This window comes from Talpa occidentalis, unplaced genomic scaffold (genome assembly GCF_014898055.3).
Source record: "Talpa occidentalis isolate TD23 unplaced genomic scaffold, MPIMG_talOcc4v2.1, whole genome shotgun sequence".
Taxonomy (NCBI): domain Eukaryota; kingdom Metazoa; phylum Chordata; class Mammalia; order Eulipotyphla; family Talpidae; genus Talpa; species Talpa occidentalis.
This window is the reverse complement of record NW_026555331.1, coordinates 134,492,754-134,505,649: the sequence shown is the minus strand read 5'-3', so window position 1 is coordinate 134,505,649 and position 12,896 is coordinate 134,492,754. Positions and strand designations below refer to the sequence as shown.

General features: G+C 39.2%; 1 protein-coding gene across 1 annotated transcript in view; it reads right to left on the bottom strand.

Annotated features, from left to right (window-relative positions):
- The window catches only part of LOC119250483 (prosaposin receptor GPR37), a 12,698-nt gene extending 1,589 nt beyond the window's left edge, over positions 1-11,109 (bottom strand). Inside the window, exon 1 of the mRNA XM_037518225.1 lies at positions 11,085-11,109. Coding sequence (XP_037374122.1) covers positions 11,085-11,109 — 25 coding nt within the window. The remainder of the gene's footprint in view (positions 1-11,084) is intronic.
- Between the last annotated feature and the right edge of the window lie 1,787 nt (positions 11,110-12,896).

Genomic DNA, 12,896 nt, shown 5'->3' with positions numbered 1-12,896 from the left:
TCGCTGAGCATGATCCCTTCTAGCTCCATCCATGTTGCTGCCAACTGCATGTGTTTATCTTTTTGATAGCTGAGTAATATTACATGGTGTATATGTACCACATCTTCTTGATCCAGGCATCTATTTTTGGACATTTGGGTTGCTTCCATAGCTTAGCTGCTATAAACATAGGGGTGCAGGTGCCCTTTGGAATTGATGTTTCTGTGTCATTTGGGTAAATCCCTAGGAGTGGAATTGCTGGATCATATGGAAGCTCTATGTTTAGTAGGTCCAGAAATCTCCACACAGCTCTCCATAGTGGTTGGACCAGTTTGCACTCCCACCAGCAGTGCAGGAGAGTTCCTTTTTCTCCACACCCTCTGCCAACATTTGTTGTTTTAGTTAAGTTATAATGCCCATTATCTCACTGGTGTGAGATGGTATCTCATTGCAGTTTTGATTTGCATTTCCCTGATTACAAGTGATGTTGAACATTTTTCATATGCCTATTGGCCATTTGCATTTCCTCTTCAGAGAAGTTTCTTTTAGCTCTTCTGCCCATTTTTTGACTGGATTATTTTCTTTGTTTTTGTTGAGTCTCATCAGCTCTTTGCAGATTTTTGTGATCAGTCCTTTATCATTAGTGTTGTGTGCAAAAATGTTCTCCCAGTTGGTGGGGTTTCTCTTTGTTTTTGTTATTGTCTCTTTTGCTGTACAGAGCTCTTTAATTTGATATAGTCCCAGCTGTTTATCTTTGCCTTCACTATCACTGCTTTGGGTGATATTTCTGGATGGTCTCACTCATAGCAGGAATCTAGAAAACTTAAATAAGAGACCAGGAAAAAGAATAACTATAAGAAAGAAAATAAAATCAAAAAACAACTATGGGGCCTCCCCGGTGGCGCAGCGGTTGAGCGCTGGGTTATGAAGCTGCCTGCAGCCTCTGCAGCGCCGGTTCCATCCCCGGCTGCTCCCCAGCCACCAAAGGGAGGGTCCCACTTGGCGCGCAGACCTCTCTTGCCACCCGCTGCTCTCCTCAGCAGTGTACTTCGGTCCTTCTGCCTGCTCTGCTCCCCGCTCTGGCTCTGGTGAATTCTCTCACCCTCCTGCGCTACTGACTGTACCCAGTGCTTGTATAAATAAATAAAAATAAATCTCTAAAAAAACCAAAAAAACAAAAAAAACAACTGTGAACCAGAGACACTCTATGGGGGATGGGGGGTGGGGAAAAGAGGGATTGGGGTCAAAATAAGGGGGTTGCAATTGTATGGGGAATATAAAAATAAAATTAAAAAAAAGTCTATAGAATCTAAAAAAAAAATCATTTTCTATTTAGAAAAAAAAAGATGTCTTTGAGGTGCACGTCATGTAGTGTTTCGCCTATATTTTCTTCTATGTATTTTATGGTTTCAGGTCTTATGTCTAGTTCTTTAATACATTTTAAGTTGGTTTTTGTGCATGGTGTGAGGTAGTGGTCAAGCTTCATTCTTTTGCATGTAATGACTCAGTTTTCCCAGCACCATTTATTGAACAAACTTTCTTTGCTCTAGTGCATATTCTAAAAAGATTTATTTATTGATGCATACAAGAGCTGGGGTATAGGCCAGAGGTGTGTGGGGGCGGTGAGAGGATTCACCAGAGACAGAGTAGGGAACAGAATAAGCAGATCGACCGAAGTACACTGCTGAGGGGAGCAGCGGACGAGACAGGAGAGGTCTGCTGATCCATGTGGGTAGCTCCCTGGCTAGGATTGAACTCGTGCTGCAGTGGCAGCGGACAGCTGCAGAGGCTGTGTGTTAACCTCTTGTGCCACCAGGGAGGCCCCCAAAATAGAATATTGATCAAATGAGTTACATATGCTAACACATGGCTCAGTGAAGAAGAATCACGTTGTTCTGAGGAACAAAATGTGTTTTACTACTTCTATAACCCATATTCCTTTCAACTCTTCCTTCCTTTCTTCCTTTCCTTTTTCTTCCTCTGACTAATTTTATTAACATTAAATAAGTCATTTCCCTCCCCCATGCAGTGTATGTCATTTTACTTTAAGAAAAAATAGCTAATCTCATGAGAGTGTCTATTGATGATTTTGCACTGTTTCTGAAATCTTCTTTAATGGCCTCTCCCATATAAGATTTTGATTATAAAGCCTCAAACTGGAAATGATTTTATGCTAATCAAAACAGCCCCAAACATAGGCCTAGCAGAGGTGAAGTTGAAGTGTTTTCTTCTGATTTCATGGTCATTATCATAATGACTCTGGAAATATTATGGCTTTAGTTAAGGGTAAATGTTGATCCTGAGAGTTTGAAAAAAGTTGCAATCTGTGTCCACCAAACTCAACTGAGTAATCAACCATGCACCAAGGGAACAGAGCGTGGAGTGGTGGGGGACATGTTGGTCAAAAGATAACAAACTTTTCCTGAAGTTAAGTAAATTCTGAGCATCTAGACTGCTGCATAACTATAGTTAACAAAATGATACTGCCTATTCAAAAGTTGCTGAGATTTTAATTTTTTTTTTTTTTTAGGACTGTTGATATTTGTTTACTTGTACTGTGGTAACATTGGTTTACAATACTACATATAATTAGTGTTTCCGAGGAGTGGAATTGTTGGGCTATAAGAGAATTGATTTTAGATGTTCACACCACACACACAAAAGAAAGGGAACGGTGAGCTGATGGAGGTGTTTAACTTTATTGTGGTAATCATTTCATGACATAATATACATATATCAAAATCATCATATTGTGTTAAATTTACAGAAGGTTTTATATGCAGCTGGACTCCTGGAGAAAGAAAAACTGAAGAAACACAAGAATACTAAGGAATCAGGTCCCTTAGAAAAACACGGTTCTGTGAGTGGTTGAGAGAGCAACCTGCAGAGAAGTAATTAGGACAATGGACTAGCCCAGAGGTTGGGTAATTCTAGATGGTGAAGGTATATAAATCAGGTTGCCTCAAGATTCTCAAAGTTGGTCTTGTCAGTGTTGGTCATGTCAGAGATGCCCCACACTGGCATGCAGATTATTTTGAGCTGAGAACAATGAAGGCCCTAGAGGATTAGGAGAAGCTCTTGCTTCCCCCTAATCCTGTTACCTCACCCTCAACTGCTCCTTCTACTGACCTAGAAGAATGTAGTTGGGGATGAGGAGGTTCATCCAGGTGTTGGTTTATCAGTAAACATGTCCTTTCTCTCTGAGATACTTATTTTTCCTCTTTAAGATTAATCCTTCCTTGTCATGTGGAGTCCCTTTCTTCTTTCCTGGGCCCCTGGACTCTGTTACCTCTTTCCTTGGTTTAGCATTTAAGCCCCATTTGCTCTGACCAAAAGCAAGATCTGCATAATCATGGTAGCTCCCTGAGTGTCCATGCTATTTAACTGATTTTTACTTTGTCAACCCTCTGGTGATATTTTGATTATTCAAACCCAGAGGAGTGGGAATTTTTCCCCTGTGCCCAGACATTGGCAAAATCCTGTGTGGGAAGCAAAAATGCTCTGTAGGACAATGTGTGTAGGTCTTGTTGATGAGTGTAAGGAAATGAAGATCTGACTATTGGGAAGTGAGTTTCTTTCTAACTCAGACTTTGTTTGTATGATGATAGGTATGATTAGAAATATACAGAGAGATTTATGCACAGAAAATTGTTGTTTAAGCAACAATTCTTTTATTTGTTAAGACAGGTGTTCCAATTGTAGAGATGAGAGTTGATTTCCATTCAGAAGCAATTCATCTCTGTTTCCATTAACCAGCTTAGAGCCTGGTTCAAAATGCAGTTAATTTTATTTATATGATGCCTCTAGCTTCTGAATGCCTCACGAAACATAAATCAGGTTTTAAGAGCAAGATGTTAAATAAGCTTCTCGACTTAAAAAAAAAAAAAAGTGTCAGGGATAGGACTAGGGGAGGGTTGAGTTGGCAATGAAAACCAAAGTCCCTGATCTTTGCTCATTCTGTGATTTATGGAAAAAGGGGTCAAAGTAGCATCTCTGTTGCTGCATATCATTAACAAGAAGAAAGTTTCTAAGGATTGACCCCCATGTCTACATAAAGCAAATGCCCAGAAACTAATTACCTTTTCTTCAGGTCATTTGAACTATTTGGTGTCTTGATTTTGTCATTGACCTGAAGAAGGTACACTGTCTGTTGATGATTGTAAGCTATTTATTACAAGACCAGGATGGTAAAGCAGAGCAAGAACTTTATTGCTCATCCAGCAATGGAGAAGAGGTTTTAACTCCTAATTGCAAATTACCTTCTCACTGCGAGAAGGGAGAGAGAGAGAACTATTTTAAAAGTGATCAGGGAGGGCCTCCCCGGTGGTGCAGCAGGTTGAAAGCTGCTGTGAAGCTGGCCGCAGCCTCTGCAGCACCAGTTCATTTCCCAGCCCACCAGGGAGATTCCCACATGGCGCAGCAGACCTCTCTTGCCTCATCTGCTGCTCCCCTCAGCAGTGTACCTTGTTTCTTCTGCCTGTTCTGCTCCCTGCTCTGTCTCTGGCCTGTACCCCAGTGCTTGCTTGTATAAATAAATAAAATCTTAAAAAAAAAAAGTGAATCAGGGAGAGGATGGTTAGGTACAAAGGAAAGGTGTGGGGAAATTTTCCTTCAGAACCAGCCCTGCCCTTCTGTTACATGCTTGTTTCTCCCTGATAGCTGTGCAACTCCAAACTGGTTCTGGCAGGATCTTCCATTTGACCTTTTGAATAGCAACAACTCCTTCAAAAGATTCTACCTAGAACAAAACAACTTGATCAGTGCTCAATAAAATATTAAATGTTTCAGTTTTTGTATATGGTAATGCTCTGTAAAGGGTTTGGTGGGGGTCAATGATAAAGCAGAAATTTATACTGGAGCATTTGAAAATGAATTTTGTGGCATAATCATAAGAGCTAGTAAGATTCTGGGAAACCAATTTGACAACATGTAGTTTTCAACTTGAGTGGAGAAATCTTCCCCATTGAGGTCCCAGTACCTAAACATTCTTGAATAAATCCATTTTTCACCAAATTTTGTTCTGGAGAAAATTCAAACTCAGGAATAACCCAAAGGCCCCACACATATCCTGAATCAACCTTCTCCCCTAAGGTCCTCTAGTCGTCTTCCACAAGCTCGCTCCAGTGCTTAAAATCTCTCCTGTCTTTCATTTCAACAGAGTTAAGTTCAAACTCCGTTGTTTTTGCTGCAATTGCTTTCTATAAAATCATCCTTGCTTGTTTAATTTGGAGTTTTGCTTTGAGATCCAAAAAAAATGCATGTCTGTGGTGGACATGAAAACCTCATGCTAGAAATAGAGTGATTAAATAGGTATTTGGTGAGAATGAGGACAGCTTTTGAAAAACACCTTCAGACTTAGCAAAGATGGTACCCATTAGTAGGACCCAGTGGCTGTATAATATGAAGTTCCTTGGAACTTATTAAAAAAAGCTAAATTAAAGATTTGTGAAATTTATATCATTAACTAGGCTTTTCTTGAGACTTTTTATTACTGTCTGTCTTACAAATTATTCCCAGTAAGATGCAATTAAACCAATGGAAAAGGAATTGAGCTGTGTGGTGGTGGCAGCTGTAGTTTGAGAAGAGTAGAATAGAGTTTGAAACAAGACAAACAAAGATGGTACAATTGTAATCATCAGTTATTATCTAATGGGACTGTCTCACTCTCTTGGAAATAATAACACAGTTTAATAGCTTTATTTGCATATTGAAAATCAATTTCACAGATAACTAATAAATTATATAATATCTCTAAAGTTTTAGGTAAAGTTCCAGCATTAAATGCAGTCTTTCTTGGGAATCAAATACTTTCAGAATTCTGAGAAGAAAGAGAGGCTACCAGGTGGGTCTGGGGGGGGGGTGGCTAGTGAGAAATGAGACTCTTGTTCACAACAAAAACAAACTTTGATGTACAAAGGAAAATAGTTTTCTCAAAATCAATAGCAAAGCAGAAACAGATGCAAGTCAATCTTTTGCAGAACATATAGATGCCAGAATCTGTTTTGAAGTACTTTTATCAATATTTAAGCTCAGTAAAAGGCTTTCTTTGAAAATCTGGTTTGAAGCAATTGCTTTACCTTCTGGATGTTCTTATGATTTCTAGACCATTACTATATCACAATTAGCCAAATCCATGTACCACTTTGAGGTCAAAGTTTTGGAGAAAAATCTTCCCTAGGAGCTCCATGAAAATGGATATTTTCTGGTAACCTATCTTCTCTGAGTGGTTCTTTTAGAAGGTTGAGTTTAAAAAAGCATCTTCCTCCTTTGATCCCTCGCAGACTACTTCTGATTTATCATTTCATAAAAGGCCAATCTTTCTCTTCTGGACACAGAAACTCCACTCTCAAGGCAAAGTTCAAACACATTGTAAACAAGCATCTTCAGAGCTTGGTGGGGGGCCAGTAGTGGGAGTCCCCTTTTGCTAAGGTTGCTACAGAAGGGAATTCCCCAACTGCTGAGCAGTCTACTAAATGCTTACAGGATCTGTAAGTATTCTTCTGTGTTGTTAGCCCAAGTCAGTTTTTAGACTCATGTAACAAGCATTAAAAATATTGCTTTCAATCTAATTTCACAGCTACAATGGATCTGTGCATTCTTGTATTTATTAAATCAAGTAATCGAGTAATTATTGAGTGCTACACACAATTATTTGAGTTAAATATTTATATATAAATTCATTTCTGGGTTGAGGAAGAATGGTAAGGGAGATTAAATGATTTGTTCAGCATCACAAAAATAGTAATATCAGGATGAACTAGGTAACACAGTGACAAAATGTTAGCCATGCTGTTATAGGGCAGGATCAGGGGCACCCCAGGACCCCCAAATCTGCCTGCTCTAAATAAGTTCTGCATCTGCCACATCAAGACAAAACATACTCTAGTGCACAAGACCTTCAATGGAAAGGAAACATTAGTGTGCTATAAAGAGAAGAGAAAGGATATCGTTTCCAAATAAAGCACCCAAAGTTACCCATCCCCTCGTGGTAAATGCCCAGCCAAATGGGGTTGTCCTGAAGCAGGATTGTAGCCCAACAGGTAGCCACAAGTCTAAGGAAGCTTCTAATGAGGAACCACGGGATAGGGACAGAAGTAGTCAGGCAAGTCTGGGATGAAGCAGCAAAATCAAGAAACAAGAGACCCCACGGGTCTTTCACCCACATCATTATCTCTTTCAAATGTCTCCTTCTGTGTCCCCCAAGTCCAGTATAAGTTCAAAGCTGAGAACCAAGTGCAGCTTCTTCACATGTCTTTCTGCTCCAGGTGCCTCCTGCAGATCTTTTTCTTGATTGCCTTCTTTCCTTCTTCCAGTCTTTTCTAGTTTCCCCTCCCAGATCAGCTCCACCCTTTTTTGGATGGGGCAGGGAACCTGGGACCTTCCCTCTCTATGACTGTCACACGGTTACAGTGCCTTCCAGTGGTTTAATGTAATAAAGATGTATTTCCGTATCATGCTGCACTATCAAAGCAGAGCAGAGGCAGGCGTCTTTCTACAGTCACTCAAGGATACTGGCCAAGGGAGACACTGACACTTCAACATGAGTTTCCAGGGAAAGGGTGAGACAGAGAATCACAGTGACTTTTCACTGACTCAGCTTCAATGGAAGCAACACAGTTATTTCCATTCACATTTCTTTGGCCAAGGCAAGTCAAAATGACCTGCCTGTTGCAAGAACTTACAGGAATTTGGTTTCTCATTAAGTTCAAGAAGGAACTGGATATGCAGTATTTATTTTTTTATTTATTTTAAGATTTATATATTTATTTATACAAGCAAAGGGTGCAGTCAGAAGCGCGGGAGGGTGAGAGAATTCACCAGAGCCAGAGCGGGGAGCAGAGCAGGCAGAAGGACCGAAGTACACTGCTGAGGGGAGCAGCGGGCAGCAGAGGAGGTCTGCGCGCCATGTGGGACCCTCCTCCAGTGGCCGGGGAGCAGCCGGGGATCGAACTGGCACTGCGGAGGCTTCGGGCAGCTTCGCAACCCAGCGCTCAACCGCTGTGCCACCGGGGAGGCCCTGGATATGCAGTATTTATTTCAGTACATTTATGATACTAACAGCACATAGACAGATCTAAGAGTAGAAAAGATGAAAAACTGTTACCCAGTCTGAATAAAAGTAAAATACAACGAATTATTTGACACTCCATAAATTTCTCCTCAGATCAAAATATGTTGATCATTTTTCCACATATTATTGACACATAATAAATTAATTTTTTTCATACCCTATTGGTCAAGATTCTCTAAAGAAAAAAACCAACGGGGGCCTCCCTGGTGGCACAGGGGTTGGGACGCAATCTATGAAGTGGTCTGCAGCCACTGCAGCATGAGTTCGAATCCCGGCCTGCCAAGGAGAAACCCACATGGCAGGACAGACCTCTCCTGTCTTGCCCATTGCTCCCTTCAGCAGTGTACTTTGGTCTATCTGCCTGTTCTTTTCTCCGCTCTGTCTCTAGTGAATCCTCTCACCCCCCACATCTCTGGCCTGTAACCCCAATTCTTGTATAAAAATAAATAAATCTTTAAAAAAAAACAACAATAGGATGTATGTATGTGTATATGCATATATATGTATATATTATAGAGAGATTTATTTTAAGGAGTTAGTTTGTGGTTTTTGATGCTGGCAAATCCAAAACCTGCAGGGTGGGCTGGCAGGCTGGAGATGCAGAGAATATTTGATGCCGTAGTTCAAGTGTGCAGGCCATTTGTTGCAGAGTTCCCTCTTGATCAGAGCTTGTCAGTCTTTGATTCTATTCACAACTTCACCTTAGTGGATGAAGCCATTGCCAATGGAAGGCCATCTACTTTATTCAAAGTTACTGATTTAAATGTTAATCTCATCCAAAAAAACACTTTCACAAAAATATTTATAATAGTCTTTGACCACATATCTGGACATCATGACCCAGCCAAGTTGACACATGAAATTAACCATCACACATCCTCAACTCTAAATCCATTAGTAACGAGAGCAAGGAAAATGAACTTGCCCTTAAGACCAATGCCTCAGCATGAAATATTCTATTATAACCACAACTGAATTTGTGATTCCTAAGAATCAATGCTTTTAGTAACAATCCCTTTATAGTGATGACAAAATAGTGTCTTACAAATAGTAAGCTCACAAATGAAGTCTAAAATCTGATAGTGTTTTTTTATCCTGATTAGTTTAGTAAATTCCTTCATAACATTAGTTTTCTTTGAGGATTATAAATTACTAAACTATTATAATCTTCTGTAAAGATTTTCTTTCATCAGAAAATATTTCTACCCACCCAATTTTAAAATATGTATTAAATTACATTTCTCTCACTGCTATGAATTAGGTTATTAGAATCTAATAGCATGTTAAAAAGTAGGAAATGTATTATTACCCAAAAAAGTTATCCAACTTTTATTTAGCAGAATAAAGGAAGAAATTATCAACTATCACATAATAGTTGAAATGGAGGGCTTCATGAATTATGTCCTTCAATAGATTTGTTTGATAAGGAACACTGGTAAAGTACTTACTCTCTCTGAATTTCTGAATTAATAAAATAAGTGTAATGATGTTGTCATCTATTTCTAGATCATCGGATTAGGATTAACAAATTAAGGTTGGTAACTTGTTTTGAGAATCTCTGATTAAGGGCATTGAGTAAGATAGTGGTTAGCTAAGCACAATTACAATCCACTCATACACATCAACATAAAACACACACTTAAAACATACACGTCTGTGTATGTATGTGTCCTAATGGCTTCCACTGTTCCCTGGAGTATCTGGAGCAGGGTATAGGACTGATCTCCCCATAAAAGGGTTAGTTTGGCTTTTTCCAAGATGCCTAGAGTAGGCCTTTCCCATTATGTGTCACTTTGCATGAGAAACTGTGGTCAATCAAACCTTCTGAGCCTCAGGGGAAATTGATACCATTCCTTAGAGAATGCAGAACACCTCTTGCCTTAGGCATATCTCCAGTAACAACCTTGTTAGCAGAGAAACCTCTCTTTTATTTCATTAATTTTGAAAATTTTTCTTACATTACTGTTTATTTTTGTATAATATTTGATTTCTCCCCTCATGTGTAGTCCCCATAATTCTTCCACCATCACAGTACTCATGACCATCACCATAGTCCCTTGTCATGTCCTGGTGGCTATAATGCCTTGTTCTTGGTCATATTAAAATTATGCTCATGAAGTGAATTACTAGTTTTGTTAATATTATCAATTAAAAAAAACTACTTGCTTTTAAATATAAAATGTGGGCCTCCCTGGTGGCACAAGGGGTTAAGCACAGCACTATGAAGCAATCCACAGCCTCTGCAGCACGAGTTCAATCCCCTGCCGGCCAGGGAGCAACCTACATGGCGCAGCAGACCTCTCCTGCCTTGCCCGCTGCTCCCCTCAGCAGTGTATTTCAGACAGTCTGCCTGTTCTGTTCCCTACTCTGTCTCTAGTGTGTCCTCTCACCCGCCCTCATCTCTGGCCTGTACCCCAGCTCTTGTATGCATAAATAAACAAATCTTTAAAAAAAATACATAAAATGTCAAAATATACTGCTATAATAGTGACTTCTATTTCCTGTAATTATGTTAACTAAATTAATATTTTCCATAATAAATATGATATATATGAATTTATGTGTGTATACGTGTATATAGAGCTCTCTATCTATCATCTATCCATGTATGCACAACTGGGGATAATATTGCCTTCCAGGGCACATTTGACAAAACCTAGAGAGATTTTTGGTTGTCATGATTTGCAATAGGCTCTGCAATTTGCATCTAGAAAGTAGAGGTCAGGAATGGTTCTGACCATCATACAAGGCAGGGGACCACTCCAGAAAAAAAACACATCTGAATTAAAGCATCAGTGTTGCTATTTTTGAAAAACCCTGGGTTGATATTGAGGGGAGAAGGAAATTGAGTCATGCAAAGACAAGTTAGTAAACTAGTTCTTCAAAGAAAGAATATGCATAACAGAAATCACACTTTCCTAGAATAAGCAATTCCAGTGCTTATGAAAGCAATTCCACTGCATGTTTTGTTTGTTTGTTTTAAATGTTTCCCCTCAGTAACACTGGTGGCAGTTCCCTTCATCGCTGTCTATACCTTTAGGAGCAGGAGTGAGGTTCATGTTGGCTGAGGGCAAGTATTATCTCTGTAGCAATTACAAAGGTGCTTTTGCCCAGAATGAAGACTAAGGACAAGCTCAAAAAATTTGACTTAAAAGAGTTAAATCCCAGGCCTCCGTGGTGGTGCAGGGGTTGAAGACACAGCACTATCAAGCTATCGCCAACCACTGCAGCAGGAGTTCTATTCCAGGCTGGCCAGGGAGTTGACCCACATGGTGCAGCAGACCTCTCCTGTCTTGCCTACTGATCCCCTCAGCAGTATATTTCAGTCAATCTGCCTGTTCTGCTCCCCACTGTTTGTGGTGAATCCTCACCCCCCATACCTCTGGCTTACACCCCAGTTCTTGTATGCATACATAAATCTTTTTAAAAAAGAGTTAAATCCCCCTATCACTTGATTCTGCAACCTACAAGTACATCATGCATCTAAAAAAGCAGTGACCAGTGTGAGGAAATGATTGCCTGATGGAGACTGCAATTTGCAAGAAAACACAGGAGGTCCAGGCCCACCTTGGTAGAGCATATGAGGTTTGCATATCTACTTTCCCCTCATCTCTGTGAACATGAACAAAAAACATTAAATAAGCGTACAGAGGCAGTGGATTCAGTGTAAGTAAATAGGCCCAAATGAATGGAGAAGAATAATAATTTTTAAAAAATCATAAGGATCATTTAAAATTTTTTGTAGTCCAAGGCAAGACTTTAAGTGTATTAGAAGCCAAATAATAAATTATGTTTGGCTGACTTTGCATATTTTTCCATACCCTATGCAAATAATAACTGAAATTATGCTAATATAATATGTTACAGCAATCTTAACTTAATCTTAAAGCAAGAGGAAAATGCTGAAAACTTGTTTATCACTAACCCTGCTGACACTGAATCTGAACTAAATTAATTTTTCTACCTTTAATAAATTAGTGAGACAAACATCAAATATATCTCACTGTGGGAGTAAGGTTAAAATGTTATTATGACTACTGTGAAATAAAATATCTTCATCCAAAATATGTGAATAAATACAGGTAAATCTCCTAGATCCATGCCTGCTATACAATAAACACTCAGTAAATCTAAGCTACTATTTTTATGAAGGCTAGCACTGAATGTAATAAGACACCTTTCACTTGACCAAATAAAAAAGTACAGTATTCTAAGTATAAAGGTCTTAATGTTGCTGATTCTGAACATTAGGGATATATAGGTGAAGGAAAAGCTCCATACTTACAGGAGGATATATTCCCGAGATACCAATACCAAGAATAGCAATGCACAATTATCATTCTATTTGTCCAGCCAACGTTCTTCAAGCAATCCCCTTTCAAAGCCAGAAAAAGAAAAACTAATCTGAATAGGAACGGAAAACTGAGTAACAAAAATCAGTGACACATGCATCTCCCAGCAAGAACAGATGGGCTGACAGTTCTTAGCCATGTTAGAACTACGGAAGGAAGGCATGTATTGAGTATAGCTAATCGGGTGAATATTGTATTCATTTTCACAGAAAAAGTAGTTCCATTGAAAAATATTGTTTTGCTGATGATAAGCATCAGTAACTTAAGGCCAGCAAGGGATTTAGAAAAAAAAAAATGTAGTATCTTGTTTTAAAATAATCCTTTCCACAATGCAACAAATTCTCACCTTCCAATGAGAGGAGATAGCTCATTTTTCAACTCTCCTGAGAGCTCTTGTACATACTCTTATAGGAATTCAGAACAATACTTGAGAGACAAAGGACACTATTAAATCATTTGTTGTATTTTTTTTCCTAAAGGGAATAAAATGAGGG